The 27,580-nt window shown below is 43.7% G+C and overlaps 2 protein-coding genes across 3 annotated transcripts in view; one reads left to right on the top strand and one right to left on the bottom strand.

Moving 5' to 3' along the window:
• The window catches only part of GSS (glutathione synthetase), a 125,728-nt gene that overhangs the window by 68,844 nt on the left and 29,304 nt on the right, over positions 1 to 27,580 (bottom strand). The window lies entirely within an intron of this gene.
• LOC134610320 (CD276 antigen-like) lies at positions 1,737 to 26,684 on the top strand. Of its 2 annotated transcripts, XM_063453270.1 has the most exons (4): positions 1,737 to 1,804; positions 1,988 to 2,112; positions 2,425 to 2,772; positions 26,402 to 26,684. In XM_063453270.1, the coding sequence occupies exons 2-4, from the start codon at positions 2,058 to 2,060 to the stop codon at positions 26,566 to 26,568; spliced, it is 570 nt and encodes a 189-aa protein (XP_063309340.1). In that variant the 5' UTR covers positions 1,737 to 1,804; positions 1,988 to 2,057; the 3' UTR covers positions 26,569 to 26,684. The 2 variants fall into 2 exon arrangements, with proteins under 2 accessions (XP_063309340.1, XP_063309339.1); XM_063453269.1 differs by having other exon boundaries at positions 1,755 to 2,112.

Raw genomic sequence — 27,580 nt, 5'->3', positions numbered from 1 at the left:
TCGACACAAGGTAGAAAAGATAATAAATATAAAAGTGATTTAACTAATAAATGGCAGAGAATTTAGTATTCTATATTCACCAAAACGGCGACATTAAGCTAAAGTTGTTATGGTACTTCGAGTACGTATCCCTTAAAGTTAGCAACTCTTTTTGGACCTTTTATGAAATAGCCAACAAGATGGATACACCCCTTGCTTGTATATGAAAATCTAGAAGGAAGAATCTGGAGAGGTAACCTGTAACCTCTCTATATCGGACTAAGGACCCTGCTATTTTCCAATTGGTTTATAAGATTTGGCAGAGTATTATATTGTGAGGATCTGGCTAATCTTCTAAGTTTCTCTCAAATATGTATGGAGGATTACATTGCACTGCCAAAGTAAATATCAGTTTGGTGTACTGCTGAAAATTGGCTTTTTAGTCCGCTAACACGGATCTCATACATAAGGAAAAATAAATATGTTTCAAGTTTAGAGTGCTGTATATTTCTGGTTAAGATACTGTGCATGGTTTGCATATCGCTTTATAGAACTCATATATACAGGGCTAAAATGCAGACCTCCAGCTCTAGAAGAACTGAAACTCCCAAGCAGGCTGACAAAGCATTATGGGTGTTGAGGTTCAACAGCTAGTTTTTGAGCACCCCTGCATTATAATATATAAATGCAATATTATATATTAAAGGATCACTATAGTGACCCTATAGGGTGGGATCACTATAGTGCACCCACCCTCAGGGTCCCCCTCCCGTGGCGCTGAAGGGGTTAAAACCCCTTCAGCCACTTACCTTAATCCAGCGCCGGGCTCCCTCGGCGCTGGTGACCCATCCGACATAAGCTCCCCCATCCGACGTCACTGGAGCCGAATGCGCGGCAAGTGCTGTGTGCGCATTCAAAGTGTCCATAGGAAAGCATTTCTCAATGCTTTCCTATGGACGCTCTGCGCGATGGAGGAGAAATTCGCCTCCAGCGTCGCAGATGCGCCTCTAGTGGCTGTCCGGAAGACAGCCACTAGAGGCTTGATTAACCCCAAATGTAAACATAGCAGTTTCTCTGAAACTGTTATGTTTACATGTGAAGGGTTAAAACCTGAGGGACCTGGCACCCAGACCACTTCATTGAGCTGAAGTGGTCTGGGTGACTATAGTGTCCCTTTAAAGGGTTACTCCAATCACCATGATATTTTCACTGATTTGAAGTGGTCATGGTGCTCTGAGTATGTATATGCCAAGCATAACTCCACCTCTGGCAGCTTCACTGGCCAGAGTGCTGGGTTGGCAAATGTTAATTCTGTGCATACTGGACATCTGTCGTCAACAAACGTTTCATGCTGGCCGTACGCCAACCAAAAGCAGTGAGGGCCAATGACATCACCAGTCGAAAATGGGACTGCAGGGAGAACTTGGCTTGGCGCAGGATCGAAGGGGAGTTATTCCCTTTATTTCTTTAAAATATATATATATATATATATATTTTTTTTTTTAAATGTCAGAGGGAAACCGTGCCAGTAATAAAATGCTATTTTTGGCTGTGCAAAATCTGTGCACTTTCATTTGCAGCTTGAGTGTTCCAAACCTGCGATATGTTAAACAGAAAATACAATATAAATATTTACTGTTTAAAAGTGACAATGATTCATTCTGCCCCAGGGTGAATAGGTCTGCAGCTATTGGTTGCTGATGAATCTGAGGAGTAAGCTTTGATTGTTGCTTTAGTTACAAAGAAAAATGCAGTTTCTTCTATAGAGCAGCGGTGCAAGCAAGAAGCATTGGATTGTATGGGTGGAAGCAAGAAGCATTGGAGTGTATGTCCGCCTTTACCTCTTTAGTTTCATTATCGTGCTCACTTGCGCTCTCTGCTTGCAATGCTCGCTCAGACTATTTGCCTGCTAGCCAACGCAACTTCCCATTTCTTGCTTGCTCATTCTGCCATAACCTCTACCCGTCTCTCCTTCACATTTCAGTCCTTGTCGCTTTTCATTCTATAGCTCACTCCACTTTATAATTATTTATGCCAACCGGAACCACTCACAGAACGAATTTGTTCAAGATTAAACAATGACTGCAACCTGCACACAGCTGCAACTTCTCCTGTGTTTCTTCGTTAGACTGGGTGAGTGATTTCTACCTACGTAATCTATACAAGGTGGGGTTCATTCACTGAATACATTTTATAGAATTGAAAAAGGGATTTGCAAAAATGTAGTTTTGTTTACTATTCACTGTTTAGTAAATAAACCCTTGTATGCTTTGTTAGCCTATATAAATAGAAGTATAGCATATTGCATCAGTACAAAGCATTCATATGTGACCCCAGTTTGAGTTAAGAAATACCCTGATCTAACGGAATAGCTTCTTGTACTATTTATTATCTTTCTGCATCCTCGTGGACCTGCTGTTTAAACATTTCTCTTGTTTGTCTCAGCTGTCAGTCAAGGCACACAAGCAGAGGTGGTGCACGCGCTGTTGGATCAGCCTGTTACTCTAAAGTGCTCTTTCCATGTCCCAGTGAACTGGAACCTCAGTGAAATCCATATCATGTGGTTCAGAAACTTTACAGACAAGCTACTGGACTGCAAGGTTGGGAAGAGTGAGCAACAAATTTGCGAGAACTCTTCCCATTATTCCAGAACAAGCCTGGCATCGAACCCTTTCTATGGCAACGCTGCTCTGAAAATTCTAAAACTCCAGGAGTCTGATGTTGGCATGTACCAGTGTTGGGTCATCTTTCCGGAGGCCTACGTCAGAATAAACATGGAGCTCAGACTACAAGGTAAAACGGAGAACCTCCAAGAGCAGAAAACTGCATAAATGCAACAATGTGTGATTAATAAAATATCTTCACTAAATTATTGAAAGAACGCCGTTTACATACAACATAGCGCAGGACTGTCTGTGAACCCCCATTTTATAGTTGATAAAGTCTAGAGCACATTTTGGTCTATAGTCAGGACCTTTTTTTTTTTTTTAATTCTTTATTTTTTGAGTGCAGTGTTAATTGTACATTGCAACATTGTCACATGGCATTATAGAAAGAGTAACAAATATGTCGGTTAGCGTCATCATGGTATGCTGCACTTTTTTTTTTGAACATGAGTAATCGCAAATAACAAACAGGCGTATTAACCCCTTAACACCGCAGCCAAATGTACAAGTTGTGAACGAAACAAAATGTAAACAAAACCTGGCATTTGCGCTATATGTCTGTCCAACCGTAATTTACCTCTTTCATATTAAATGCACCCCCCCCTTATTATATATCATTTTATTCAGGGGAAACAGGGCTTTCATTTAATATCAAATATTAAGCTATGAAACATAATTTAATATGAAAAAATGGGAGAAAATAAGATTTTTTTATTTTTTTAGTTCTACATGACATTTTAACTGTCAATGTCATAATACTGTTTGCTTTTACTGCAATAAAATACACATATTTGTATTCAGCAAAGTCTCATGTGTAAAACAGTACCCCCTATGTACAGGTTTTATGGTGTTTTGGGAAGTTACAGGGTCAAATATAGCGTGTTACATTTGAAATTGAAATTCGCCAGATTGGTTAAGTTGCCTTTGAGACTGTATAGTAGCCCAGGAAATAAATTTACATCCATAATGGCATACCATTTGTAATAGTAGACGACCCAAGGTAATGCAAATGGGGTATGTCCAGTCTTTTTTAGTAGCCATTTGGTCACAAACACTGGCCAAAGTTAGCGTTAGTATTTGTTTGTGTGTGAAAAATGCAAAATACGCCAATTTTGGCCAGTGTTTGTGACTAAGTGGCTACTAAAAAAGACTGGACATACCCCATTTGCAATACCTTGGGTTGTCTACTATTGCAAATAGTATGCCATCATAGGGGTAATTTTCATTCTTGGGCTACCATAGGGTCATAAAGGCAACGTAAGCAATCTGGCGAATTTAAATGTGAAAAAAATTAAACACAAGCCTTATATTTGACGCTGTAATTTTTGAAAACACCATAAAACCTGTACATGAGGGGTACTGTTGTACTCGGGAGACTTCGCTGAACACAAATATTTGTGTTTCAAAACAGTAAAAAGTATTGCAGCAATAATATCGTCCGTGTAAGTGCTGTTTGTGCGTGAAAAATGCAAAAAACTTCACTTTTACTGGCGATATCATCGTTGTAATACATTTTACCGTTTTGAAACACTAATATTTGTGTTCAGCGAAGTCTCCCGAGTGAAACAGTACCCCCCATGTACAGGTTTTATGGTGTCTTGGAAAGTTATAGGGTTAAATATAGTGCTAGCAAATTAAATTCCCTATACTTTCGGCATGGGTTGTCAGGCAGGTCCCGCTAATTGTAATTAATTAGGATACCCAATTATGTAAAATTATTACATAAATATATGTGTAGAATTAATATATGCATATATATACATATGTGTATATATACGTGTATATATAGTATCCAGTTGTACCCAGCACACACACTCATAGATTGTCAAAAAATGCCGGGTGCATCTTAGCCATAGCCAAAAACATATAAAATAATCTCAAAAATAAAGGCTTGCACTCACGGTCTGTTGTTAGGATTAAAACACTTCTTCTTTATTCCATATTATTAAAATATAGTTGCTGTCATCTTTGTCGACGTTTCAGCCACATCAGTGGCTTTCATCAGGACCAACTCAGCTCACAAAACTATTACATATACAAAAAGCCACTTATATATAGCTAAACAGACTTCTAAGACAAATTAAAAACACTTACCACCTGTGTATTCAGGCGCCCGGCGTCTCTCACTTCCGTGTGCGCATGTGCGAACATGCCGAAACCGGAAGTAGCGTGTACGCGTCATTGTGCCGTTGCCGGGGTAACCCGAACTGTAAACAATCCACCCGGCAACGAAACACTCCTACACACTGCCCGGGCGCCTATTAGGTGAATCAAACAAATAAAAAACATTTATGCATATATTACTAATCCCCCTGCAGCACAAACTTTATGTGGCTAACTGATACCATGTCATCTCGGACATTTTTTAATATGTCAGCTGCTCACTCTCTCTTTCAAAATTCAGAGGATTTAAGTTTCTCTCCAAAATATATTATAATGGTATCCTAATGGGAGTAAGTATTGATGAGGTTCCAACATGTTCTAAAAATAGGATTGGACCGCCTTCAAAGATATTTTTAAAGATATATCACACATCTTAACTATATTAGTAATCTCTCTCTAATTTCTTGTACATAAACGCAAGTAGTATCACTTTATAATGTACATAAACAGCACAGAGTACCACTTTAATTTTTAACAACAGCACTTTATTGTACATAAATGCAACATAGTATCACTTTAACAATTTATATATTAGTGATAAGTATCACTACATTATCTAAAGTAAACATTTGCACAAGTAGGCACTGAGTATCACTTTAAAAATAATGTTCAGCACCTGGAAAACTTATTGTTGTAAAATTGTGAATAAATGCTTTAATATACAATAGGGAAGGCATTGTCCCCTTTAAGAAATTAGAGAGAGATTACTAATATAGTTAAGATGTGTGATATATCTTTAAAAATATCTTTGAAGGCGGTCCAATCCTATTTTTAGAACATGTTGGAACCTCATCAATACTTACTCCCATTAGGATACCATTATAATATATTTTGGAGAGAAACTTAAATCCTCTGAATTTTGAAAGAGAGAGTGAGCAGCTGACATATTAAAAAATGTCCGAGATGACATGGTATCAGTTAGCCACATAAAGTTTGTGCTGCAGGGGGATTAGTAATATATGCATAAATGTTTTTTATTTGTTTGATTCACCTAATAGGCGCCCGGGCAGTGTGTAGGAGTGTTTCGTTGCCGGGTGGATTGTTTACAGTTCGGGTTACCCCGGCAACGGCACAATGACGCGTACACGCTACTTCCGGTTTCGGCATGTTCGCACATGCGCACACGGAAGTGAGAGACGCCGGGCGCCTGAATACACAGGTGGTAAGTGTTTTTAATTTGTCTTAGAAGTCTGTTTAGCTATATATAAGTGGCTTTTTGTATATGTAATAGTTTTGTGAGCTGAGTTGGTCCTGATGAAAGCCACTGATGTGGCTGAAACGTCGACAAAGATGACAGCAACTATATTTTAATAATATGGAATAAAGAAGAAGTGTTTTAATCCTAACAGACCGTGAGTGCAAGCCTTTATTTTTGAGATTATTTTATACGTGTATATATATATATATATATAATTTTTTTTAAATATTTTTATTTATATATAGGTATATATATAGTGATATATACGTATATATTTATGTATATATATTATTTCATTCTACATGTATTTTGATATATATATATATATATATATATATATATATATTAATATCACAATACAGTTATAACGAAATAAAACACATCTATATATTTTTTTATTTTATTTTTAATTATTTTTTTTATTTAATTTTTTTACGTATTTACATTTTTTTTATATTATATATAAATATATATATATATATATATATATAACAATTATATATATATTTAATCAGTATCAGTCTACGTGTAATTTGATATTAATATATATATATATATATATAATTATATATATATTAATATTAAAATACACCTAGACGGTGTATGTGTGTGTGTGTGTGTGTGTGTGTATATGTGTATATATATATATATATATATATATATATATACTTAGATCATATATATATATATACTTAGATCATATATATATATAATATATATATATATATGATCTAAGTATATATTTTTATTTTTTTTTACACTTATTTTAATTAATTTTTATTTGATTTTCAGCCAGCAGGGGGACTAACTGTCATTACAGTTAGTCCCCCTGCTGGCAATGCAGCAGCCAGCTATACAGCCATGTGATTGTGAGGTCCTCGCAAGAGAGCAGACGTGCCGCGGGGGGCTCCCTGGGAGTCCCCCCAACCGTGATCGCCGGCGTGGGATCGCCGGCGACCGGGTAAGTTACTAAAAACCGGAGGGCGTACTATTACGTCCTGCAGCGTTTAGAGACGCTTTTAAAAGGACGCAATAGGACGCCCTCCGGTCTTAAGGGGTTAACAAACAAAACAGTGAAAGTAATTATATCCAGTCCGAGCTGGGTCAGGACCTTTTTTAAGACACAAGTTTTCCTTTTCCCATTAGAGGAAAAACTGGTTTTAAAATTACACGTTGGTAGAGTTTTATTTATAATTACAATTTTCAAATGCATTAGAGATTACCTTCTACTCTGTTACTCTACCATTCTCATTCTAACAGTAAAATGGTATTAAAGGGTTAATCCAACTTTTTTTCTTTAATAATGCTCTATTGGGCATTATTCACTTGAACCCTTCTCCTTAAAGGGACACTATAGTCACCAGAACAACTTCAGCTCATTGTACAGTCCCTGTAGGCATTTTCATGCAAACACGGTCTTTTTTTGTTTGTTTTTTGAGAAAATGCAGTGTTTACATAACAGCCTAGGGACACCTCTAGTTGCCACTCCTCAGATGGCCACTAGAGGTTCTTTCTGGATCAGTGCTGCACACGTTCAGGGTCTCCATGCAGATGCTGAACTTTCCTCAGAGAGAGGTGTGGCACGGCGCTTGAAATAAGTTTTAACACTTTCAAAGAGGGCTAATTTGGGGGGGGGGGGGAGAAACATAGAAACATAGAATGTGACGGCAGATAAGAACCATTCGGCCCATCTAGTCTGCCCAGTTTTCTAAATACTTTCATTAGTCCCTGGCTTTATCTTATAGTTAGGATAGCCTTATGCCTATCCCACGCATGCTTAAACTCCTTTACTGTGTTAACCTCTACCATTTCAGCTGGAAGGCTATTCCATGCATCCACTACCCTCTCAGTAAAGTAATACTTCCTGATATTATTTTTAAACCTTTGTCCCTCTAATTTAAGACTATGTCCTCTTGTTGTGGTAGTTTTTCTTCTTTTAAATATAGTCTCCTCCTTTACTATGTTGATTTCCTTTATGTATTTAAATGTTTCTATCATATCCCCCTGTCTCGTCTTTCCACCAAGCTATACATGTTAAGATCCTTTTTTCCTGCTGCTCTATTACATTGTCTGCCTACCTTAAGTCCTCAGAAATAATCACCCCTAAATCCCTTTCCTCAGATGTTGAGGTTAGGACTCTATCAAATATTCTGTACTCTGCCCTTGGGTTTTTACGTCCAAGATGCATTATCTTGCACTTATCCACATTAAATGTTAGTTGCCACAACATTTTTCTAGTTTACCTAAATCATTTGCCATTTGGCTTATCCCTCCTGGAACATCAACCCTGTTACATATCTTAGTAACTATCATCCGCAAAAAGACACACCTTACCATCAAGACCTTCTGCAATATCACTAATAAAAATATTAAAGAGAATGGGTCCAAGTACAGATCCCTGAGGTACCCCACTGGTGACAAGCCCAAGCTTCGAATATACTCCATTGACTACAACCCTCTGTTGCCTGTCACTCAGCCACTGCCTTACCCATTCAACAATATTGGAATCCAAACTCAAAGATTACAGTTTATTGATAAGCCTTCTATGTGCAACAGTGTCAAAAGCCTTACTGAAATCTAGGTAAGCAATGTCTACTGCACCACCCTGATCTATAATTTTAGTTACCCAATCAAAAAAATCAATAAGATTAGTTTGGCATGATCTCCCTGAAGTAAACCCATGTTGTCTCTGATCTTGAAATCCATGTGTTTTTAGATGTTCAACAATCCTATCCTTTAACATGGTTTCCATCACTTTCCCCACTACTGAAGTAAGGCTTACTGGCCTATAGTTGCCCGACTCCTCCCTATTACCTTTCTTGTGAATGGGCACAACATTCGCTAACTTCCAATCTTCTGGGACTACTCCTGTTAATGGTTTTGCTAGTACACCACTAAGCTCTTTTAATAATTTTGGTTGTATTCCATCAGGTCCCATTGACTTATTTGTCTTTACTTTTGACAGTTGAAATAGAACCTCTTCCTCTGTAAACTCACGTGTAATAAATGACTAATTTATCCTTTTTTTTTAACGGAGGTCCCTTTCCTTCATTTTCAGCTGTAAATACCGAACAAAAATATTCATTGAGGCAGTCAGCTAGACCTTTATCCTCATCTACATACCTTCCTTCTTTTGTTTTTAATCTAACTAATCCTTGTTTTACTTTTCTTTTCTCATTTATGTATCTAAAAAAAGTTTTGTCCCCCTTTTTTACTGACTGTGCTATTTTCTCTTCTGTGTGTGATTTGGAAGCTCTTATAACTTGCTTAGCCTCTTTCTGCCTAATCTTATAGGTCATTCTGTCTTCCTCACTCTGGTTTTTTTTATAATTACTAAATGCTAACTTTTTGTTTTTTACTATTTTGGCCACATCTGCGGAGTACCACAGTGGTTTCTTGAATTTTTTGCTTTTACTGACAAGCCTAATGCAATTTTCTGTTGCCTTCAGTAGTGCAGCTTTTAAATAATCCCATTTCTTTTGGACTCCATTTAAGTTGCTCCAGTCTGATAATGACTCCTTTACACATATTCTAATTTTAGAAAAGTCTGTTTTTCTAAAGTCTAAAACTTTTGTTTTTGTGTGGTGTGACTCAGTCACTGTTCTTATATTAAACCACACTGACTGATGATCACTGGATCCTAAACTTTCACCTACAGTAATATCTGATACCAAATCTCCATTTGTTAACACTAAATCTAGTATGGCCTCTTTACGAGTTGGCTCCTCAACGACTTGTTTTAGAGACAATCCCAGTAGGGAGTTTAGAATATGTGTGCTTCTGGCACAAGTAGCTATTTTTGTTTTCCAATTCACATCAGGAAGATTAAAGTCACCCATGATGATAACTTCCCCCTTCATTGTCATTTTAGCTATTTCTTCAACTAGTAGATTATCTAACTCTTCAATTTGTCCTGGGGGCCTATAAATCACACCTACACGAATTACTGTGTGATTACCAAATTCTAACGTAACCCAAATGGACTATGTTCGTCTCACTAACCTTTATTAGGCTAGATTTTATGCTATCCTTCACATACAGGGCCACCCCTCCCCCTTTCTTGCCTTCCCTGTCTTTTCTATATAAAGAGTACCCTGGTATTGCTATGTCCCAGTCATTTTTTTCATTATACCATGTCTCAGTAACAGCGACTAAATCCCACCTAATTGGTGGTTTTAACACTATAGGCTCAGGAATACACGTTTGTGTTCCTTTAAATATTTTTTACAGATCTGGTTAAATAAGCATAGACTTAAATTGAATCCCCCAAAAGGAGACGAAGCACCAAAACAACATTTAGAATACTGAAATTGTATTGGTGTATAGATCACTTGTGTGTGGAACTGAGTAGTGAGACTGCAGGGGCATGATCTATACACCAAAACGGCTTAATTAACCCCTTAAAGGGACACTATAGTCACCAGAACAACTACAGCTCATTGAATTTGTTCTGCTGAGTAGAATCATTACCTTCAAGCTTTTTGCTGTAAACGCTGTCTTTTCAGAGAAAATGCAGTGTTTACATTACAGCCTAGTGATAACTTCACTGGCCACTCCTCAGATAGCTGTTAGAGATCCTTCCTGGGTCATGGCTGCCTAAAATGCATCCAAACATTCAGTGTCTCCTCCCTCTGCATGCAGACAATGAACTTACCTCATAGAGATTCATTGATTCAATTCATCTCTATGAGGAGATGCCGATTGGTCAGGGCTGTGTTAGAATCATGCTGGTTCTGCCCCTGATCTGCCTCGTTGTCAGTCTCAGCCAATCCTATGGGGAAGCACTGTGATTGGATCAGGCTACCAATTCTGATGATGTCAGCAGACTGCTTGTTTTTCTGAGTCTAACAGCATGCAGAGTTACAGTTTCTGGCTTGAATACAGTAAGATTTGTACTATATTTATGGAGGCATGATGGGCCCAGAGGGGCTAGATGGTGGTGTTAACACTATAGGGTCAGGAATACATGTTTGTGTTCCTGACTCTATAGTGATCCTTTAAGGACACGTGACTGAAATATTCCGTCATAATTCCCTTTTATTCCAGAAGTTGTGTCCTTAAGGGGTTAAGCTAATGTTGTACTTTAAAAATAAATAAATAAAAATAAATAAAATCACAGAATACCAATTGTATGGGTATGTAAATATCTGGCCCTTCTATCATTTCCATTCCAGTTGTCATATAGGACATGTGTGGCAATGCCTCAATGATACCAACACAAAAGGTGCTTGCATCTGAGCAATTTATTTACTCAAAACCATGTTCACCAGTATCAAAAGGAATTTATAACACTATACTACACTCCCCAAGTACAGAAACATCACCATTTAGTAGATACATTACCGATAAAAACATATATGCATTTAATTATGCATTTTTTCATTTTTTCCATTGTTGTAGATCTAAACACAGCTTGGAAAAGCTGTAGATCTTGCCTGCTGCCATTGCAAGGCCTCCCCTACATACCGTATTCAGACTTTCTGTGGCTGTCTAATCACGGACTTCCCAATGCAGCTCAATGAGAAGACTTTGCAAGGATGGTGCTGCTCTGGGCACTTGCCTGGCTCTTTTGTTTAGCTCCACTGAGCTAAACAACCAGGAATTAACAGGAACGGTTGTCTGACAGCCAATGGGATGTAATTTAATTTATACCAGTGCCAGGTTTTATGAAATCTGCACATTTTTTGTAAACTTAAAAAGAGAAGACACACTCTTCACACATAATGAACTTCAGCAGCTAACAGGCTTTTTGTTGTTTAAAATGTTCCTTTAATTAGATGTATACTTGCACAGATTTAGCAGTTTCCGCATGTAATTATTTTACCTGCATTGCAAATTGGTTATGGGTGAGCCTCATCGGCAGAAATTTTTCCTTTGTACAGAGGTTGAGCAGGTCCTCACAATTTCATAGTATTTTGTGTGAGTTTAAAAAATTCATAAGGGGCTAGATCTAGCATCTACCATCAAAACAACAGATTTCCTTGAGGCAAGCTTTGCCCTTTGAATATTGAGAAGGAATGCTGCTGCAAAAAAAAAAAAAATTGTTGTAAAGATTCAAGTCAACTATGTTTTCAATGCAGCTATTTTAGCCGGAAATTCACTTTAAAAATTACTGACAACTCACTAGTCATAATGACATCTGCTACTCTAGTTAATCCTCTCCTCCCTGATAAGTTCTAAAACTCGTAATCATCTTATTTCATCCTAATCCCTTCAGTACTTGGATCATATGTTTTGTATAAATTTGACATGTAAGCTATAATTGTCTATAAGAAGCCTTTTGCTCTGAATACAAATTTGCCATTCCGGTCTGTCTAGTTCAAAGGCCAGCAGCCTTTGGCACGCAAGATGCCTTTGTATGGTACACAAACTGTCAGAACAAACAGGTTGACTGGAGAGATCAGCGAATCTTCACAGAGCCGACGTGATAGGGATTCCAGTGGCATCAATGGGGAACTTGAAAAAGGGCACCAAATTTGGCATAAGTAGAGGGGAGCCACAAGAGTGCAGCTTCCCTCTCCTTGCTTGGAGACCCGAAAGACAGAAAAGGAATGGAGGTTGCAGTTTACCAATCGACGTGCACAGGAATGCCAGGTAAGTGGCGCATCAATGCATACTATTTAAGTGTTTCCCTGTCTGGGAACATTATTATTATTATTATTATTATTATTGCCATTTATATAGCGCCAACAGATTCCGTAGCGCTTTACAATATTTTGAGAGGGGGGGATGTAACAATAAATAAGACAATTACAAGAAAACTTACAGGAATAATAGGTTGAAGAGGACCCTGCTCAAATGAGCTTACAGTCTATAGGAGGTGGGGTATTAGAAACATTAGGATAGGAAATATCAAGTAGGAGTGAGCAGAGCTGGAGGAGAGAGCAAAGCACTATCCCATAGGAGAGCAAGAGACAGGTATGTAAGGGAGAGATTACTCTGGGAGGCCATACGCTTTCCTGAAGAGATGGGATTTAAGGCCCTTCTTAAATGATTGAAGACAAGGGGAGAGTCTGATGGCAGTAGGCAAGTTATTCCATAGGAGAGGAGCCGCCCGTGAGAAGTCCTGCAAGCGTGAGTTGGCCGTACGGGTGCGAGCAGCGGTCAGGAGGTGGTCGCGGGCAGAGCGGAGGGTACGAGGAGGGGCATACCTCTGGATCAGTGAAGAGATATAAGAGGGGCTGGAATTGTTCAGTGCTTTAAATGTATGGGTTAGCACTTTGAATTGACTCCTATAGGATACAGGGAGCCAATGTAAGGACTGGCAGAGGGGCGAGGTGTGAGAGGACCGACTGGATAGGAAAATCAGTCTAGCTGCAGCATTCATTACAGACTGTAGCGGGGCAGTACGGCTTTTGGGGAGACCAATCAGGAGAGGGTTACAGTAATCCATGCGGGAAATTACTAGAGCATGGACAAGCTCCTTGGTAGCATCTTGCGTAAGAAAGGGGCGGATGCGGGCTATGTTTTTGAGTTGGAACCTACAGGACTTGGCAACAAACTGGATGTGAGACTCAAAGGTGAGACCAGAGTCAAGTATGACGCCAACACAGTCCCATGTGAAGCCTCCCCACCATATAAATACTTTAAACAGCCAGCACACAATCATACACAGAAATCTACAGGCAGCGCCTCCCCCCCCAAACACCACCACTGACCTACACTCATAATTTGACACATACAACACACACAAACAATATAAACAGCCCACATACAAGTAGCCCCCCATACATGCATAACACACAAACAATACCAAAAATAACCCTTATACACAAACGGTGGAACCTCGGTTCTGGAACACTCCCTTACTCGACCAATATTAGAACAAAACTCGGTATTAGAACAAAATCACACAGCGTTAACCTTGTTGGTACCGCTTTGGAACGTCGTTGGTATGCCGCATCGACCTCCTAGCACTAGACATAGCGAACAGAGCTCGATTCTGTCAGCGAACACAGCTGACAGGTAAAATGAAGTTACATTTTCATTTACATTGTGTTTATTGGTTTTCTGTATGGTTTTATGCATTTAAGGTATTATTAAACTGTCAAATTTGTGTTAAAATGCTGTAATTTGGGGGGTCTGGAACAGATTAATATAATTTACATTAATTCTTATGGAAAATTTTTATTCGGTTTCGAACAAAAAAAAAAAAAAAAATCGATTCTCAAACAGCTTGCTGGAACGAATTATATTTGATTTCCGAGATTCCACTATAAATAAATAGGACAAATAGGACCAGAATTCCAAGGGACTTTATTGGCACACTGCAGCTAAAAGGCTGTTTACTCCAGAACTGCTGTTTATCTAGAACTGCACTAAAGAGAACAGCTCAAAAGCGGAGCAAAATTCCCATTCAATAGGTCACTGCTGTAAACTGTGTCAAGCAAACTTGTTACTGTAAACTTACTTAGGTGTTCAGGAACAACATAGGTACAGCAGTATATAAGTAAAAAAAAAAGAACAGAAAAGGTGTGAATGGGCAGTGAGATCCATCCACAAACGATGCCGCCACTTCAAGTGATAATATATAAAATTACAGGAAAATTCAAAAGTCCTGTATAATAAGTGTGGTTAAATTCCAGTGCAGGACCTTTCCCAAACATAGACAATACTTCATAGAATAAGGTTATGGTCCGCACTAAGGGATAAACCCCTGTAATCCACAGGAAAAATAGATTTCTATGCGAATAAACGAGGGAATGAATATGTTGCAAAAATTCCCATTTATTGATAATTCGTGCAAAAAACGAAATATGACAGAAAATTTATCATGGCAGTCCTTATACATGATGAATATCAAGGCAGGCGTGGTATTGTGCAAACAGCATGCAATTAATTGAAATGTTAATCATACTGCAAGTTTCCAGGCAAAAATGAAACAGATTTGCAAAAAATAGGAATATTGGATAAGATGAAAAAGTGTCGAAATTATAGCAATAACTGCTGCTGCCAGATAGGAGATAGACCACCAACACCGCTACCCAAAAATAAATAAGGAGAGTACCCTGGACGCGTTGCGCACCCCCCTGGTGCTCCCCTCATCCGGCAGGGGAGACCTATTGCGCATGCGCGGCCGGCAACGGGGGAGACCTAATGAGCATGCGCGGCAATGCCGCACATGCGCATTAGACCTCCCCATAGGAAAGCATTGATAATGCTTTCCTATGGGGATTTCAGCGACGCTGGAGGTCCTCACATAGCGTGAGGACGTCCAGCAATGCTATAGCACAACCAAATCTGTGCTATAAACCCTAGTAGACAGCCACTAGAGGAGGAGTTATGAAAACTGCAATATTTACAGTTGCAGGGTTAAGGGTAGTGGCAGTTGGCACCCAGACCACTCCAATGGGCAGAAGTGGTCTGGGTGCCTGGAGTGTCCCTTTAAAAAAGACAACAGCCAAGGAAGTCAGTCTCTTGGGCTCTCTTTGTCTCTTTTGGAGAGGACAGCGTAGCAAGCACAGGTGCCATGGTGAACGGAGAGAGACTGTCCCAGAGTACACAAGATGAAGGCACAAGGGGAAGTTCTTCATTTAAATTTTTAAGTATTGCATTTTATTATGTATCTTTTGGTTTTGGACTGGATGTGGTTATAATGTGTATAGTGTATATCCTAAAATCTGTAACAGTATCCTAAATCAATATTAACAATATATTTTATTATACACTTGTGTTTGTGTCTTATTTGTCACACATTCCCTAAAAGAATATCCTTGTAAGAGGGTCATAATTTCTTACACAGACATATTATATAAAGTCGGTTATAAAAGTTAAGAGATGTTGGCAATTATGCTGAATAAAGTTCAAAATGCAAATAGAGGAAAGGCAGACTGATAGCCTCATCGGAAGGTCGTAAAAAGTACATTGGGCAAAAATGCTATTGTCCGGGGTGGGCAACCTTTAGCACTCCAAATGTTGTGAACCACATCTCCTCTGATGCTTCACCGGCAATATGGCTGAAAGAGCATTATGGGAGATGTAGTCCACAACATCTCGAGTGCTGAAGGCTATCAACCACTGGTATTACCAACATCACATGTCTACAGCAGAGGAAAAAATAATGCAGTCAAACAGCAAAGCAACAGCGTATTCAGCATAGAAAGCCAAAAAAGAAGAGACATGGGGGCGTGGCCGGACCGTGCATGAGAGCAGACGTGTAGTCTCCGAGCTCCGTGCCCTCGGCCTATACTTACAGCTACCAAAGCCTGCAAAAGAGCCCTAAATGGTCCGTACAAAGAGGCACCTGCTCCTGGGTACCCCCCACACCGGTTCCCCGAGGAACAGTAGAGGTACCTTAGACGATTTTGTGTCCACACCGTCGGACTCTCGCTCCGCCGGGCCTACTACAAAGATGGCGTCGGCTTCCCCTGATGCAGAAAGCGCGGGAGCCCCCTCCGAAGACGGGGACCAGACGGATGCGCTGACACTGATCCGGCAAGAACTCTCCCGGATCTCGTCCAGCATGCTCACTAAAGCAGACTCTACCGGGATGCTGAAAGAGTTTCGCGCAGCAATGCGAGAAGAGATCGCCTCCATGCGCACCGAGCTGACGGCGGTAGAGGTGAGAGTTGAGGCCCTTGAGACTGAAGCGGAGGCGAGCCGGTCCCAACACAGGTCTGCTGAGGTTGCCGCCACAAGACAAGGTAACCTCTTACTCACTCTAAGGCGGCAGGTAGAGGACTTAGAGAACCGGAGCCGCCGCCAGAACATCCGCATCCGCGGCCTACCTGAACCAGACTCAACCCCGCTGTCTGAGAAGGTACAGGCCCTGTTTAGGCAGATCCTAGGCCGCAACTGCCCAGAGACCATCCAATTCGACCGGATCCACAGAGCCCTGGGCCCCCCGAGGCAAGATGGGAAACCCAGAGATGTGCTATGCTGCCTACACGCCTATAGCCTGAAAGACGCACTAATGGCTGCCACCAGGGGCTCAGACTCCATATCGTTCCAGGGCGCAAACGTGGCGCTGTTCCAGGACCTCTCCAGCCTGACCTTAGACGCTAGGAGAGCACTACGGCCCATAACTGCCATACTACGGGAGAAAAATGTGCCCTACCGCTGGAGCTTCCCGTTCAGCCTACAGATTCGACAGGGCAATACCTGGCTACACATCAGATGGCCGGACGATGTGGCCCCCACTCTACGTGCGTTACACATCCCCTTCATACGCACCCGTAACTGGCTTCTAGAGACACCATTGGCACCCAACCGGAGACGAGGTACGGGCAGCCCACCGCCAGACGCGAGGAGAGAGCGAGACTCCCCGGCTCGGATGATTGGAGGCCCGGCGGGATCTGAAGAGTGACCCAGAAGAGATCTACTACTGAGGTACCTGGGATGGGCATCGAGGTTGACCATAGTGGGCAGTAGTGGATAGGTTGGGAGGGGGGCCTGAACCTCGGACACTGGCCTAAGGTGACTCCCCCTCCCCCCCCCATGCTGGTCGGCATCGCCATGAACTTGGGACGCTATCCAGTAACTACGCTCACCACCTCACCCCCCCCCCCCATATTGATAACTTTGGGTTAGCGTATTTACCAAGCGTCAGCCCCTCCCTGGGATTTGGGTGGGGGACCGGTTTCCGGGCAATACCACCCGGATGGGACTCGGGTGAACTGGCTAAAACGACCTAACTTGAATGTTGCTTTTGGGGTGGCATGGGTAGGGGAATTGAATGTGAGTAAAAGATAGCAATAGGCCCAGTAACATATGGTGTGCCTCGCAGCCCGGGGGGCTGGGGTTTGAAGATCAGTCCGTTAGCCTTGATTTAAGCCCCCTGCACTGTAAAATATTAACCGAACCCAGAGAAGTACCTAGACCTTAACCCTAGTTTTGCTCAAATCAGACCGGCCGAGGGCCGGACGTTGTAATATACGACACACTAAATTTCTTTTTTGTTATCACACTGTACCACATTTACACTGAATGCATTGAGTATACCTGTACGGTTTCTGTGCACGACCCCGAGGACAAACTGCGGGTTACAGACGGGAGGACCGCGGGCGACTGAGTCACTTAAAGGGTTTGGGGACTCAGACCTGTCGGACGCCTTCCACACAGTCAAGTCCATTCACTTTTGATAGCGGTAAAACCGCTATTTCCTGACCTCTCTCCCTACCTCACTGACCCCCCACACCCCCCCCCTGACAGTTGCCCTACCCTTCCCCCCCCCCCTGACTGCACTCCTCCCTCCCTCCCACTCTCCGAACCCACCCCCCCCCCCCTTGTCGGCTATGGCGGGGAGCCCTGGTGGGGGTTTCGGCCCGGCCCCTCTGCGCCTCTGGACCAACAATGTGAGGGGCCTTAACACCCCGGAAAGGAGGTCTCATTTGCTCCGGTCCCTGTGGACGGCTCGGGCCTCCATAGCGTTCCTCCAGGAGACCCACTTTAAAGGTGCTGCTCCCCCCCCCCTGAGGGACTCGAGGTTCCCAACTGGATATTTCGCAAACCACCAGTCAGCTAAGAGGGCAGGTGTGGCAATTCTAATCGCCCAACACATCCCGTTTTGCTGCCTGGATACGAAAATAGATCCGAACGGGCGCTACTTATTCCTAAAAGGTACAATTGCCGATAAGAAGTATACACTGGCCACGATTTACGCCCCGAACTCGGGACAACACCGATTTCTATCAAGGACCCTCCAACTCCTAGACAGGTTCCGAGAGGGACTACTCATAGTAGCTGGGGACACGAATGTCCCATTAGACCCACGTCTCGACACCTCTAGAGGGTGTAGCTCGCACTCCGGTCTCTGTTTCCGGACAGTAGGGAAGGCCCTGCGGGATTCGGGTTTGGCTGACGCTTGGAGAGTGCTCCACCCGGAAGACAGAGACTACTCGTTTTACTCGCAGGTCCACCACGGTCACAGCCGCCTGGACTATATCCTGATTGCTCAGGAATACCTGCACCTCCTTCTGACCTGCGACATCCAGACGACCGTCTGGTCAGACCATGCCCCGGTACTAGCCACGCTGCGCTCACCCTTATTTAAACCAAGTGACAGACAATGGAGACTGAATGAACAGGTGCTTGGAGATTCAGTTGTGTGCACAGACACGAGAGAGGTCATCCGACGCTACTTCCTAGAGAACCCGGCCACGGACACCTCTCCACAAGTTCGATGGGAAGCCCACAAATGTGTCCTCCGCGGCCACTTTATTAAGACCTGCACAAGACGCAAACGGGACCAAAATCACGCGCTGAAGGACCTACACAAACAAACAGCGCAGCTGGAACTGGCACACAGAGCCGATCCGACCGAAGACAATCTCCGCCCCCTGCTAGAGGCGAGGAGGAACCTACGCTCCCTCTTGTCCAGGAACCTGACGCACACACTCCGCAAATCCCGGAGATTCTTCTATGAGAACTCGAACAAATGCGGTCGCCTTTTGGCTCACATGCTCCGCAAGAAAAGGAGACAGTCCCGCATTACTCTCCTGCAAAAGGCTAATTCGCCCCCTGAACGGAGGCCACAAGCCATCATGGAAGAATTTGGAGAGTTCTATGCGAAACTATACAACCTACCGAAGGAGGAAGGAGAAGAGGCGAAACTTCGGAGACGTGCCGACATTCGGGAATACCTGGAACAACATCTCACCCAGAAACTCACGCGGACCCAAGCCGAGGACCTGGACGCCCCCATCACCCTTGAGGAGCTCAAAGGAGCCCTTAAGGCAGCAAAAGTAAACAAGGCGCCGGGACCCGACGGCTTCCCGGTGAGATATCTGCGGACATTCGAAGAGTTGCTCATGCCCGAACTACTGGCAAGCCTTAATTCGTTGCTGGATGGTGGGAGGTTCCCAGAGGATACATTGATGGCCACAGTAGCGGTGGTCCCCAAAGAGGGTAAGGACCCTACATCCTGCGCCAGCTATCGACCTATCTCCCTCCTTAATGCGGACCTTAAGCTTTTTACGAAGATCCTGGCCCGACGTGTGGGGGAGGTTGCACCAGAACTGGTGCACCCGGACCAAACAGGTTTCATCCCAGGACGTGAGGCGAAAGATAATACGACCAGAGCCCTCAATATCATCCATTCCGCTAAAACCACCTCCCAAAGGGGGCCTCCTGCTCTCCACCGACGCCGAGAAGGCTTTTGACAGAGTCGACTGGCAATTCATGGAAGAAACCCTCCAGGCTATGGGTTTCGGCCCCAACATCAGAACTTGGATAGCAGCCCTATATACGTCACCGAAGGCCCGCCTGAGGATTAACGGAGCACTATCCCCCGCTTTCCCCATCAGCAACGGCACGCGACAGGGGTGCCCCCTGTCCCCCCTCCTGTTTGCCCTCACGCTAGAGCCCTTTCTGGCGGCGGTCAGACAGGATGGGGGTATTACGGGAATACAGGTAGCCAAATCGGAACACAAAGTGGCCGCTTATGCGGATGACTTACTCTTCTTTATCGGCAACCCGATAGTCTCGCTTCCCAATCTACTACGGTCCTTTCGAACGTATGGAGCACTCTCCAACTTACGCCTGAATACGGAGAAATCCGAGGCTCTGCCCTTGGGGCTCCCCCCCGGCCTAACAACCCATCTAAGGGCAAACTTCTCATTTCGTTGGTGCACGCAACGCATTAAATACCTCGGCATCTGGTTGATGAGCGACCTAGCAAAGATGTTCACGGAAAACTTCCTTCCCCTCCTACGGACACTGGCCGCGGACATGAAAAGATGGGGGGGATCCTGTATTTCATGGTTCGGGAGGATAAACGCGGTGAAGATGAACCTCCTACCGCGCCTCCTGTACTTGTTTCAGACGATCCCCATCAAAATCCCCAAACCCTTCTTCAACGAGATGTCCACGGCCATCAATCGCTTCGTCTGGGCTTCAGGAGTAGCCAGACTCCGACACACGCACCTGATTAGACCAAAACGCCAGGGTGGAGTGGCACTTCCCTCGATTCAAACATACTACCAGGCAGCTCACCTCCTCAGGGTGATAGAATGGCACGTGCTGGACACGGATAAACAATGGGTTGGTCTAGAGCGAGCTGCTTCCAAAGAGCGCCTGCCCTGGATTACCTGGTTGCCAAAACCCGCACAGACTAATGAAATCAGGTCTCACCCACTCATTGGAGCTACACTGCAGATCTGGGCGACTCTACGGTACAAGCTCGACCTCACCACCAACCCCAATCCGCTGACCCCAGTGATCTATAATCCAGAGATTGCCGGAGGTTTGGCCCCAGGGGACATCACAGGCCTAGGTAACCCGAACGCCCCATGGCTTGGAAACTGGTGTGCAGACACACACTTGAAACCTTTCGAGACACTAACCTCCTTAACACCTCCAACGGGGCTAGCCCGTTTCCGATACCATCAGATCCAACACTACCATAGCTCCCTCCAGGGAAAGCAACTACTATCCAGGAAAAAGACGGGCTTTGAGACTCTCTGTACGGAGAATCGACACCTTCCGCGAGGTATTTCCACGCTGTATTCCATGATATTGCAAGCTACCAGGCTCCCCCCTGCGAGATACCAATCTAAATGGGAACAAGTCACGGGAACTACCCTCTCTGAAATGGAATGGGAAAAAATACACGTCCTCGCCCATCAAGGTTCGACCAGTGCGAAACTTCAAGAAACCAATTACAAGCTTATGACGAACTGGTATCGGACCCCCAATAAGCTTTACCAGATGGGGTTGCTGCCATCGGCTAGGTGCTGGAGATGTGGAGCGGACGATGGCACGGACCTACACATCTGGTGGTCATGCCCGCCTATCGATGCATTCTGGCGACAAGTACACGAGAAGCTACGCGAGATCCTTGACTCCGACATACCACTACAACCCCTACCGATGCTACTCCACCACTCCACGATGCCCCTAGGAGCCTACAAGAGATCTCTCACACGACACTTCCTAAACGCTGCCAAGAGCCTCATCCCCGCCCGCTGGAAATCCACAACAACCCCCACCATGGCTAACTGGATGGAAGCAGTTGAAGAAATGTACAGTATGGAGAGCCTCACAGCTGACCTACAGGGGACGGCGGAAAAGTGCGCCCGGCTTTGGGCCCCCTGGATCGAATACATGGCTCGTGTACCGGCGGGTTCCCGGAGACGTGGGGCCGAATAAACGGGAGTGTGGGTGGACTCGGGTTGTTGGGCTATGGGCCGGGGTGTCGCTGGCGGACCCTCCCCCTGGTTTCCTCCCTGCTGCTGCCGACCCTCTCTCCCCCCCCCCCCTGTAATCCCTCCCCATCTGCCCTATACTACCTTGCCCATGCAACAGTCCCCCCCACTGTATGGCCCTCTGACCTAGCTATGGTTACGGATGTAACATACTGTATATAGACGACGAATCTACCCGCCTTCTCTTGAGTTGTATGGATCGAGGTGCCTACCCACACCACCGGGCGCCTAATTGACGTTGACAAGTCCTGACAAGGGACCCTTGACCACTCAGACTTGCCCCCGACCTGTTTCTCTCTCCTTTCCCCCCCCCCTTCCCCCCCCCATAGGGGGACAGACAGAGACCGACTAGGGACAATATAGTTGCGCAGTTGCGCCTGTTCAGGGCATCTCCAATTAGGGTTTCAGTAGGGCGACAGTTCCAACATTGATCTAAGTGATTAGTCAACCAAGCTAACATACACCTGGGCTTAAGTTTGAAATTATGTAATAGAGCTGAGTTGGGTGGCATATGAGACCTATCAGGCAATCTCTGTGTTATAAGCACGACCCCCTAAGCTGAAAAAGGTCCTATGTATCCCACCTGACTCTGGGTGACTAAGCTGAGCCTCCCCTTTACAAGACGGGGCTGAAAATCCCTGGTTGAGTCTCCGGTTCCCTCAATGTAGAGGAGAACACCCAACCCGCTTTGTTCACCTATTTCGATATACTACTCCCACTGTGTATGTTTACTCACTTTCCCTTATAACTGCTTATATGTTTGTTATGTTATAATGTCTTGATAAAATCTAAATAAACACTCAGATTGTCAAAAAAAAAAGAAGAGACATATAAATTTGGGGGCTATGTTCAATAAAGGGATTCTATAGTGCCAGGAAAACAAAGCAGTTTTCCTGGCACTATAGGTTCCGTCAGTGTCCTCCTCCCTTGGCGCTAAAGGGGTTAAAACCCCTTCAGTCACTTACCTTAATCCAGTGCCGATGTCCCTCGGCGCAGGGTCAGGCTTTGCCCACACTCCTCCCCCAGCCACTAGAGGTGGAGAGGAATTTATTGCAGTTTCTCAGAAACTGCAATAATTAACACTGTAGGGTTAAGGTACATGGGACATTGCACCCAGACCACTTCAATGAGCTGTGTCCCTTTAACTTGAGAACCAGGGGTTATTGAAGCTCAGAGTAAACGCAACTCACAAACAAAGTGTCAAAATCTCCTACTCTGTAGTTTCTTAGGAGTGACCTTACGAGAGAATTCCGATGGAAGCAGTAAGGATGTACTTTCCTCCTCCGTTAGATGCTCACCCAGTCTCCAATCCTTCAAAATAAATCATTAAAAACCCACTTCTTCGGGCGGAGCTTGAACTCAAACCTGAACAGACGCCATATTCCAGAGCTCTCCCTGAGTGACCCTTAATCCGCCTGATATCGCCCAAAATACTCCCGATCCGACCCAACAACTCCAAGAATCCAAACAAGCAAGCGGAGCTGAACCGGTTGATGCCTTTTTTTCCAGTCGCAAAAGCAGCAGAAGCGGCGCCGCCGAGTTGAGGCCTACCGCCCGCTGACTACCACGGACCTCGAGGCACTCCTGAGGAGCAGCTACGCAGGCCACCCAGGAGCAGAGGTGCCAACACACGATCCGGCTATGGGCCGAAGGTCGCAGAAACCTACTGCGGGGTCCGATAACAGAGATATCGGGACCATGCTCCAGCGGCCGGCACAAAACAAATCCCATGCATCATCAGAGGGTACCCACAGTGAGGCCGAAACCGAGCCACACAGCCAAGAGGCAGAGACAGCACCAGCCTCTCGGGCATCACCGACCCTAATTGCGGACGCCTCAGATGACACTGCTCCGTCCACTAAGGGTGATCTGAAAATTCTTCTGGCAAATATACACAAACTGCTAGAGGCGGACTCAGCAAGGCTCAAAACCGAACTCAAGGAGGTTAGAGAGAAAGTGGGAGCGGTAAAGACGGGGTAACAGAGGCACACACCAAGATCCAAGCAGTGCAGGACACGGTCCTCCAGCTGCGACAAAATCAAATGCTCCTGATGGGACGGCTCGCAGTGATGGAAGACCGACACCGCCGGCTTAACATAAAAATCAGGGGGATCCCGACCACAGTATCCGCGGAGGAATTGCCCCATTATATAAGACGCCTCCTCGCAACTATCTTGCCCCCAGCAGCAGCCCACAAACTAACTCTGGACGGAGTATATCGCCTCCCCTCGACAACACACACGAATCCTAACCTGATCCGAGATGTCATCCGGAAATGCCGCACAGTCCAGGAAAAGATGCAGTTATGCAAGCCATAAGAGACAAAACGCCACTTACCTTCGAGAACTCCGCCCTGCTGTTCTTTCAGGATCTTTCCAGGGGTACGCTGTTGTGGAGAAAATCCTGCGGCCCCGTCAACACCCAATTACGAGCAGCTGGCCTAACATACAGGTGGGGAGCAGACAACTCTATACAAGTCATGCGAGCCGGGACTACGCACGTCCTACAAACCATGGAAGAAGCCACGTCGTTCCTTCAAAAACTGGGACTGCCTGATACGACAACATCTCGAGGTCTACCTACAAACACCTGGGACCCGACCACGGTGACACCCTTTGTGCCGCGTTCCAGAGCCACACCGCCACTAGACCCGTAGGATACCATGCTGGGCACAGATATATGGCCATGCTAACTGGACACAGACACCCATGCTGTATGGACATAGTTGGGACACTTGACAAACACTCCCTGGACTGGTTTGAGTTACTCTTGCTTTAATTGCAACTTATTTTCACTTATCATTGTTTTTATGTTTTTTATATCTTTGTACTTCTACTGCTATAACAACACCCTCTCCCCCCACAAAGGGATACCTACCTTACCTGCCCACAGAGGGGAGGCAGAAGGAACACACACAACGACCGAACAACTACCCTTACAAGGGCATCACCTGGACCCATACAACATATGGCATCAATACCTCCCTCCCCCGTAGCCCTCCTAGGTTAGGGGCACTGCGCTATCTCACATTAGTATTATCCTTTGTGGGAGGGTTTTAAAGGCCAACACGTCAGGTTAGCCCAAACACAAACACTGAACTAAATGTCAACCTAAACTCTGCTTTAACCTGTCGAAACATATCCAGCGGCTACTGAGCTATAGAAATATCACTAGTTTTAGCATGTTACAACCGTTCCTCCCACGTTGTAATTATTGTCAGCCTACTTAACGTCTCTAACATACCTGTTGTCATCTCATTGTCCGACATAACTTGTTCCTGCTTGTTTGCCACCTTTTTAACACAAAAAAAGGTGCAGTTTCTCCTAAATGCCACAGTGCTATACCTCTTGAAATGCTTGTATTTTATGTAATGGCATAATGATAAGTCTGCCTATCAAACCTTTGCACAACCAAAATAAGGAATAAAAAAAAAACACTTCTTCATAAAAGCGTATCAATTAAACTGTTAATAGCTCCTGACTGATTCCTCTTCTGCAACTGTCAAGTGTCAAATTCTCCTACTCTGTAGTTTCTTAGGAGTGACCTTACGAGAGAATTCCGATGGAAGCAGTAAGGATGTACTTTCCTCCTCCGTTAGATGCTCACCCAGTCTCCACTCCTTCAAAATAAATCATTAAAAACCCACTTCTTCATAAAAGCGTATCAATTAAACTGTTAATAGCTCCTGACTGATTCCTCTTCTGCAATTGTCACTAGTCTAATACTATCCTTAACTTTTTGTGTCATTTTACCCCACTCCCTCTAGCATGTAAGCTCATTGAGCAAGGCCCTCAACCCTTTTGTTCCTATGTGTCCAACTTGTCTGGTTACAACTACATGTCCGTTCGTCCACCCATTGTAAAGCGTTGCGGAATTTGATGGCGCTATATAAATAATAACAACAATAATAATAATAATAATAATAATAATAATCAGCTGAGCACTCAGTTTATAGCTGATATGGCTGAAGTGGAATAGCCTCCACATTAACAAAACCCTCCAGTCGAGGCAGAGCTGCATGCACCATTCCCACCTCAATGAGATGCGGTGTTACAGTGCCTGGAGTGTAAATACAAATTGTAATAATACACCTATGTATGGATTGCCAATATATATTCAAAAAGGACAACTTGGCATATAAGCCATCTGAAATTCATAAAATGAGATAGCATCTATACACCAGAACACTACAAACATTGTGTATCCAATAATGGTCAGTTGTGAGTTTTACAAATATTATCTCTCTTTTTCAGATAAAGAACCGTCAAAAGAAATAAATGTATGGGTCAAACTGTACACGCAGATTTCTAGGAACTTCATCATGTTGAGCGGCTGGTTAATTGCTCTGTTATTGATCTTGAAGGTTTTATCCCGACGATGTCGTTCAAAAGGCAAGAAGAACTTCAAAACGCACATCTAATTATTTTGCCAGTGACTGGAGTCATTTAAAGCATTTTTTTTTCCCCAGAAAGATTCTGCACATTTTGGGAAATACAATATGCAATTTCTAGGAGAAAACAAGATACCAACACAGATACCCACAAGGAAATGAAAAAAAATGTACACCGCTCCGATGACCCTGAAAGGAGACTTGGGAAGAAAAATGGCAATGTTGGCCATAGAGACAAATCTACATAAAAATGGACTATAATGGCAGATAATAGCCAATCAGTGCATCGGTTCTGTACATGTGCTTCCTAAAAGCACATTTTGTTCTTGCATTTTATTTCCTGCTTTGGACATATGTTTGCCTATGTCAAGTCATTTTGAACTGTGCAAGTTCCTACCAGCTCTGCTGGAAGGCTAGTCCATGTCTGACCAGGTATTTCTATGAAACAAAGGATAAAATATGTATTAAAACAACTTTAAATTAAGCAGTTTTGGTTTTATAGATCATGCCCTCAACCTCACTGCTCAATTTCCTGCCATTTAATAGTTATAAATGACTTTTGTTTCTGTCCATGCAGCCCTAGCCACACGTTCCCTGGCTGTGATGAACACAGCCTGCATGGGAATGTGTTTTTTTTTTTTCAAACAGACTTTAACTTGCTTTAGAAGTTTTTAATCTTGTGTGCTACATAAATGTAACTTTAATTACACAGAAGAGGCTCCTGCAAGGTCTAGCAAACTATTAGCAGAGCAGGAGATAAGAAATTTAGATTAAACAGACTGTGCAATACAGAAACCTAGAATATCTAGGTTCATTTTCAGGAATTGTTCAGGAAGGCTGTGCAAGTCACGTGCATGGAGGTGTGACTAGGGCTGTATAAATAAAGTGAATGAGTGAGTACAGTCAAACTTATTGGATGAAGTTTGGAAAAGCGGCACACTCTATTTTTGTGAATTGTATGATACCCAATCATCCTAGCCTGGATAGAAGTATACAAAAAGTATACATTTTACTGACCCCTAGTGGCTATCGTATGGAATAT

This window comes from Pelobates fuscus, chromosome 5 (assembly GCF_036172605.1).
Source record: "Pelobates fuscus isolate aPelFus1 chromosome 5, aPelFus1.pri, whole genome shotgun sequence".
Taxonomy (NCBI): Eukaryota; Metazoa; Chordata; class Amphibia; order Anura; family Pelobatidae; genus Pelobates; species Pelobates fuscus.
This window is presented reverse-complemented; position numbering and strand designations above follow the sequence as displayed.